This window comes from Embiotoca jacksoni, unplaced genomic scaffold (assembly GCF_022577435.1).
Source record: "Embiotoca jacksoni isolate LCO1_2020_lvr unplaced genomic scaffold, fEmbJac1.0.p SCAF_70, whole genome shotgun sequence".
In the NCBI taxonomy this organism is placed as follows: domain Eukaryota; kingdom Metazoa; phylum Chordata; class Actinopteri; family Embiotocidae; genus Embiotoca; species Embiotoca jacksoni.
Genome location: NW_027185426.1, coordinates 1,275,554 through 1,283,053, shown reverse-complemented (window position 1 = coordinate 1,283,053; position 7,500 = coordinate 1,275,554). Strand labels below are relative to the sequence as shown.

General features: G+C 43.8%; 1 protein-coding gene across 1 annotated transcript in view; it reads right to left on the bottom strand.

Annotated features, from left to right (window-relative positions):
* nfkb2 (nuclear factor of kappa light polypeptide gene enhancer in B-cells 2 (p49/p100)) overlaps nucleotides 1-7,500 on the bottom strand; it is a 20,755-nt gene that overhangs the window by 6,536 nt on the left and 6,719 nt on the right. The window contains 11 exon segments of the mRNA XM_069177221.1: nucleotides 31-167; nucleotides 169-199; nucleotides 289-414; nucleotides 514-652; nucleotides 1,355-1,443; nucleotides 1,625-1,729; nucleotides 1,813-1,971; nucleotides 2,373-2,485; nucleotides 2,846-2,997; nucleotides 3,143-3,241; nucleotides 4,446-4,486. Of these exon segments, the coding sequence (XP_069033322.1) occupies nucleotides 31-167; nucleotides 169-199; nucleotides 289-414; nucleotides 514-652; nucleotides 1,355-1,443; nucleotides 1,625-1,729; nucleotides 1,813-1,971; nucleotides 2,373-2,485; nucleotides 2,846-2,997; nucleotides 3,143-3,241; nucleotides 4,446-4,486 (1,191 nt within the window).

The following is a 7,500-nucleotide window of genomic DNA, read 5'->3' as shown; positions in this document are numbered from 1 at the left end:
CACAGATAAACATGGAGGACATATTCTCACCGATCTGAAACAGCTGCTGCTGCAGCGGAGACAGCGGTCCGTCAGGCCGAGGGGCGGAGCCTGACATCTGAGGCCCTCCCCCTCCACCGAAGCCAGTGAAACCTCCTGAAAAGAAACCTGCAGGTCCTCCCCCGCCCCCCCCCTCCGTTCATCTGCTGGAACTGGAAACCTACAGAGATCAACGACACGACATGTATGATCACCACGACACGTATGATCAAACATTTTCAAGCATGCTTCTTGTGTGGAAACCCCTACCTGCTCCTCCTCCTCCTCCAGCTCCTCCCCCAAACCTCCCAGCTCCTCCCCCTCTTCCTCCTCCTCCTCTCCAGGGTTCGTAATGAGGCAGCGGCTTCTGCTTCTTCCTCAGAACCTCCTCTTTGTCTGAAACGGAGCAGACAGTGATGATGATGATGATGATGCTCAGTGACCATGTGAGTGAGGCTGTGACCTTTGACCCCAGACAGACCCCTCCCGGCTCACCTTGGACCTGCGGTATGTAGGTGAACTGTTTGGGGTCGCTGCTGTCGCCGGCCTTCTTCCTCCTCAGCTGCAGGAAGACGGTAATGGGCCGCTCGATCTCCGTGCTGTGATAGGCCGGCGTCTTGAACACGATGGCGTACTGAGGAGGACAGAAAGTCAGTCAATGTGGGAGTCAGTCAGTGTGGGAGTCAGACAGTGTGGGAGTCAGACAGTGTGGGAGTCAGACAGTGTGGGAGTCAGACAGTGTGGGAGTCAGTCAGTGTGGGAGTCAGACAGTGTGGGAGTCAGACAGTGTGGGAGTCAGACAGTGTGGGAGTCAGACAGTGTGGGAGTCAGACAGTGTGGGAGTCAGACAGTGTGGGAGTCAGTCAGTGTGGGAGTCAGACAGTGTGGGAGTCAGACAGTGTGGGAGTCAGACAGTGTGGGAGTCAGACAGTGTGGGAGTCAGACAGTGTGGGAGTCAGTCAATGTGGGAGTCAGACAGTGTGGGAGTCAGACAGTGTGGGAGTCAGACAGTGTGGGAGTCAGACAGTGTGGGAGTCAGACAGTGTGGGAGTCAGACCTCTGTCAGGAACAGAACTGTGTGTGAACACCACCTGTCTGCAGTGCATCATGGGTAATCAAACAAACAGCACTGATCACTGTGATACTGAAGGAAACCTAAAATCAGACAGATTCTCAGGGGACTTCTGAATGTGTTTCTGTACTTCCTGTTTTGGTTTGTTCTGCTTTCATGAACTTTAATCTGATGTTTGAAGACGTTTTGAAAGATGAGGCTGAGTCGAGCCTCGAGAGTCTGGACCTAAGTCCTCGGCCCGGCTTCAGTCCTTGGACCTGTTACCTGTTTGTGGACGTCTGTTGGTGAGAAGTCTCCGTACGCCTCCCAACATCCTTCATCGTCCTCCTCGTAAAAACGGATCTCGATGTCATCTGAGGAGCACAGATGCATGATGAGAGATTTCACAGAGGCATGATGGGACATTTAAAGACAAGAAGTGAAAGGCAAGAGGTGTGAGGGATAAAAACAGGATGTAAACGTCTCCTGATTGGTCCACCTGTCCATCAGTTGTCTGTCCACCTGTGGAGGACATCAGAGGACAGACGTCCTCACCTTTCTGTACTTTGTCACAGAGCAGGAAGATCTCGTCTCCTCCGAGCACCGAGCCACACGTCTTGTCCATCCGAGAGATCTTCAGGTTGGACGCGTTCGGAGACTCTGGAAGACACAGAGGACGAGTGAGACAGACGTCTCTGAACCCTGCAGGCGTTGCAGGTGCAGGTGTTGCAGGTGTTACTCACTGCTGTCGTAGATGGGGTTGGACACGACGGGCTTCAGCGCCCTGGTGAAGGCTCCATTGCTGTCCTGCAGGTACCCGGTGAACTTCAGGCGGACGATGTTCAGGTCCATCACCTTGCCCAGCTCCTTGGCCTCCTTCAGGATGGAGCCCTCCTCCGAATCTGTAGGTCCCACAGCTCATTTATATCATATTCATCACATATGTTCCCAAACTGTGGGAACTTTGACATTCAAATTTACCACAAAACTCTCTTCAAACTTCACAAAATATATATACAAAATTTTTTTAAATCCCCATAAAATCAAACATTTATGATTGTGACAAAAAAATTATAAAAATCCAGGAAGGACCGACACGTCAAAAAATTTATTAATTTATATAAACACATATAGAAAAACAAATGGTGATCATTTAAATATTTTAGAAATTAATTGTTTCTGTGTTTGTCAAACATCACTGAAGTTTACTGTCAGGTGTTTGATTACCTGTCAAGTGTTTGTTTACCTGTCAGGTGTTTGTTTACCTGTCAAGTGTTTGTTTACCTGTCAGGTGTTTGTTTACCTGTCAGGTGACAGTGTGCTCCTTTCTGTCTCTTCTTCTCTTCTCTCAGCCTCCTCGTTAAAACCTCGACGACACCTTTTTTGGTCACGTGGAGGATCCCCAGGTTGGAGAATCTACAGGAAGTGACATCATCAGAGTGATTCGTAATCCACATGTTACATCATCATGTTAACTCTGATAAAACCGTCTCACTTCACACATATAAACTCTGTTTAAAGAAGATTTTGTACAAATTCAGAAACAAAAATGATTTTTTTTAATTTAATCTAAACTCTCCTGAAACTTTTTTTTATTTTATTTTGAAATCCGTCACTTCTCTGTCTGATGAATATTTAACCGTAAATAAAACATCCTGACTTCCTGTCTGGAGTTTTATTTTTTTATGGTGGTCACATGATTCACCAGAAACAGAAGGACTGATGGGATATGGAGGCGGAGCTTCAGGAGACCGTGGTGTGTGATTGGTTACTAACGAGGCGGTGAGGTCGTTGGGTCCGATATCCAGCGTGCAGGTTCCGTTCTCGGTGCAGTGGCGTCCCACCAGACTGTGTGCGTGGACCCGGGGGGGGTCGGAGTGGGTCACCAGCTGGACCTCGACCCGGGCGTGACCCACGTAGTTGTTGATCTGAGACAACAAACAGCCAACAGAATTTAAAACCAGGCAGAAGGTTTTAATTAAAGGTATAATTTGGGGACGTTTCCCTTTAATAACTTCAGGAACGTTTCCTGAATAAAGCTGATGATGATGAAGAGGCGTCGGTGTTCCTCACCTTCACGGTTGGGTAGGTTCTCCGGTTCTTCTCGCTGGAGGCCCCCGGCAGTCCTCCGTGTGACGGACCCTCGCACTCATACCGGAACCGGAAACCTCTCTGAGAACACACGTTCACCGAGTTAACAAGGAAACACCTTTCAGTTCAGTGTTTCAGCCATCGCCATCTTTTATTTTGGAGCCTGACGGACACCAGGCCCCGCCCACCCACGTCCCTGTAATCCGACATTGGACTCAGCCCCGCACCCACATCCACATGGTTTCAGATGTTTTCGATGTCCCAGCTTCTTCTTCCACTTCATAACAAACTGAATATTTGTGGATTTCTGGACTTAAAAGTCTTACAAATATATTACAAACTTATAGTTCAGTATTCAGGATGACTTTAAAACTTCTTTATGATCAAACAGTTTAATCCTGTTTTAAGTTTGTTGTTTAATTTAAATATTATTAACATATCAGAAGCTGCTTCCTGTTTTTATGAACAACCGATTGTTCCATCAGAGGTGACGTCAGTGTTTTTCGGTTTGAACCTCCACTGCTTCTTCTTTTCTCACTGATTTGCATACAGGAAGTCGTTGGACTGTGTCACATGACCTTCAGCAGCAGAAACTCCCCGACTTCTCCGCGTGGTTAAATGACTGTTAGGAAAACCCGGGAGAACAGGAAGTGATGGAGCTGCTGAGGGGAAACACGGCGCTGACTGATGTTTGTTCTGATGTTTGTTCATCTTCTTTGTGAAACAGAAACTGTTCATTTCTTCTGCAGCTTTAACGTCACTCAGAGATCATTGTTTAGCAATTAATTATAAAAACAGCAGTGGGACAAATATTGATCCCTGAGGGATGCCTCCATCAACGCTCACATGGTCTGGTTTAAATCATAGACCGTAAATTTAAATGTTTGTAGTCTCCGGGTCTGAAAAGTGAAGCCTTAAAGTGTAATTCCACTGAGGACCACTAGGGGCTGTCTCTATAGACTCCATCTGTAGTACCACTGAGGACCACTAGGGGCTGTCTCCATGGACTCCATCCGTAGTACCACTGAGGACCACAAGGGGCTGTCTCCATAGACTCCATCTGTAGTACCACTGAGGACCACAAGGGGCTGTCTCCATAGACTCCATCCGTAGTACCACTGAGGACCACTAGGGTCTCCACTAGACGCCTACATCAACATCCCGTACAGAATTATATTTTAATTTTATATTTTATACTTGAGTATAAAACAATACTCAACTACATCAACTTAAAGGAGAACAGGTACGTTAATGACAGAAACAGGAAGTAGAGGATTATTCTCACCTGTTTAGGCTCTTCGATGATTTGAATGTACGGACCGTGAGCTGAAACACAAACAGTGACAACGCGGCATTAAAACACGTGAACACATGACATTAAAACACGTAAACACGTGACATTAAAACACATGAACACGTGACATTAAAACATGTGAACACGTGACATTAAGATGTAAACACGTGACATTAAGACAACGTGAACACGTGACATTAAGACGTGAACACGTGACATTAAGATGTAAACACGTGACATTAAGACAACGTGAACACGTGACATTAAGACGTCAACACGTAACATTAAGACGTGAACACGTGACATTAAGACAACGTGAACACGTGACATTAAGACGTGAACACGTGACATTAAGACGTGAACACGTGACACTAAAACGTGAACATATGACATTAAGACAACGTGAACACGTGACATTAAGACGTGAACACGTGACATTAAGACGTGAACACGTGACATTCAGACAACGTGAACATGTGACATTAAGACGTGAACACGTGACATTAAGACGTGAACACGTGACATTAAGACAATGTGAACATGTGACATTAAGACGTGAACACGTGACATTAAAACGTGAACACGTGACATTAAGACGTGAACACGTGACATTAAGATGTGAACACGTAACATTAAGACATCGTGAACACGTGACATTAAGAAATGTGAACATGTGACATTAAGACGTGAACACGTGACATTAAAACGTGAGCATGTGACATTAAGACAACGTGAACACGTGACATTAAGATGTGAACACGTGACATTAAAACAACGTGAACATGTGACATTAAGACAACGTGAACACGTGACATTAAGATGTGAACACGTGACATTAAGACAACGTGAACACGTGACATTAAGATGTGAACACGTGACATTAAGACAACGTAAACACGTGACATTAAGACGTGAACACGTGACATTAAGACGTAAACACGTGACATTAAGACAACGTGAACACGTGACATTAAGATGTGAACACGTGACATTAAGACAACGTAAACACGTGACATTAAGACGTGAACACGTGACATTAAGACGTAAACACGTGACATTAAGACAACGTGAACACGTGACATTAAGATGTGAACACATGACATTAAGACAACGTGAACACGTGACATTAAGATGTGAACACGTGACATTAAGACAACGTAAACACGTGACATTAAGACGTGAACACGTGACATTAAAACAACGTGAACATGTGACATTAAGATGTGAACACGTGACATTAAGACAACATGAACACGTGACATTAAGATGTGAACATGTGGCATAAAACGTGAACACATGACATTAAGATGTGAACATGTGACATTAAGACAACGTGAACACATGACATTAAGACGTGAACACGTGACATTAAGACGTGAACACATGACATTAAAACAACGTGAACACGTGACATTAAGATGTGAACACGTGACATTAAGACAACGTGAACACGTGACATTAAGACGTGAACACGTGACATTAAGATGTGAACACATGACATTAAAACAACGTGAACACGTGACATTAAGACAACGTGAACACGTGACATTAAGAAATGTGAACACGTGACATTAAGACGTGAACACGTGACATTAAAACGTGAGCATGTGACATTAAGACAACGTGAACACGTGACATTAAGACGTAAACACGTGACATTAAGACGTGAACACGTGACATTAAAACGTGAACATGTGACATTAAGACAACGTGAACACGTGACATTGAGATGTGAACACGTGACATTAAAACAACGTGAACATGTGACATTAAGACAACGTGAACACGTGACATTAAGATGTGAACACGTGACATTAAGACAACGTGAACACGTGACATTAAGACAACGTAAACACGTGACATTAAGATGTGAACACGTGACATTAAGACAACGTAAACACGTGACATTAAGACGTGAACACGTGACATTAAAACAACGTGAACATGTGACATTAAGATGTGAACACGTGACATTAAGACAACATGAACACGTGACATTAAGATGTGAACATGTGGCATAAAACGTGAACACGTGACATTAAGACGTGAACACGTGACATTAAGATGTAAACACGTGACATTAAGACAACGTGAACACGTGACATTAAGACGTAAACACGTGACATTAAGACGTAAACACGTGACATTAAGACAACGTGAACATGTGACATTAAGATGTGAACACGTGACATTAAGACAACGTGAACACGTGACATTAAGATGTGAACACGTGACATTAAGACAACGTGAACACATGACATTAAGACGTGAACATGTGACATTAAGACAACGTGAACACATGACATTAAGACGTGAACACGTGACATTAAGATGTGAACACATGACATTAAAACAACGTGAACACGTGACATTAAGACGTGAACACGTGACATTAAGATGTAAACACGTGACATTAAGACAACGTGAACACGTGACATTAAGACGTAAACACGTGACATTAAGACGTAAACACGTGACATTAAGACAACGTGAACATGTGACATTAAGATGTGAACACGTGACATTAAGACAACGTGAACACGTGACATTAAGATGTGAACACGTGACATTAAGACAACGTGAACACATGACATTAAGACGTGAACATGTGACATTAAGACAACGTGAACACATGACATTAAGACGTGAACACGTGACATTAAGATGTGAACACATGACATTAAAACAACGTGAACACGTGACATTAAGACGTGAACACGTGACATTAAGATGTAAACACGTGACATTAAGACGTGAACACGTGGCATTAAGACGTAAACACGTGACATTAAGACAACGTGAACACATGACATTAAGACGTGAACACGTGACATTAAGACGTGAACACATGACATTAAAACAACGTGAACACGTGACATTAAGATGTGAACACGTGACATTAAAACAACGTGAACACGTGACATTAAGATGTGAACACATGACATTAAAACAACGTGAACACGTGACATTAAGACATGAACATGTGACATTAAAACGTGAACACGTGACATTAAGACAACGTGAACACGTGACATTAAGATGTGAA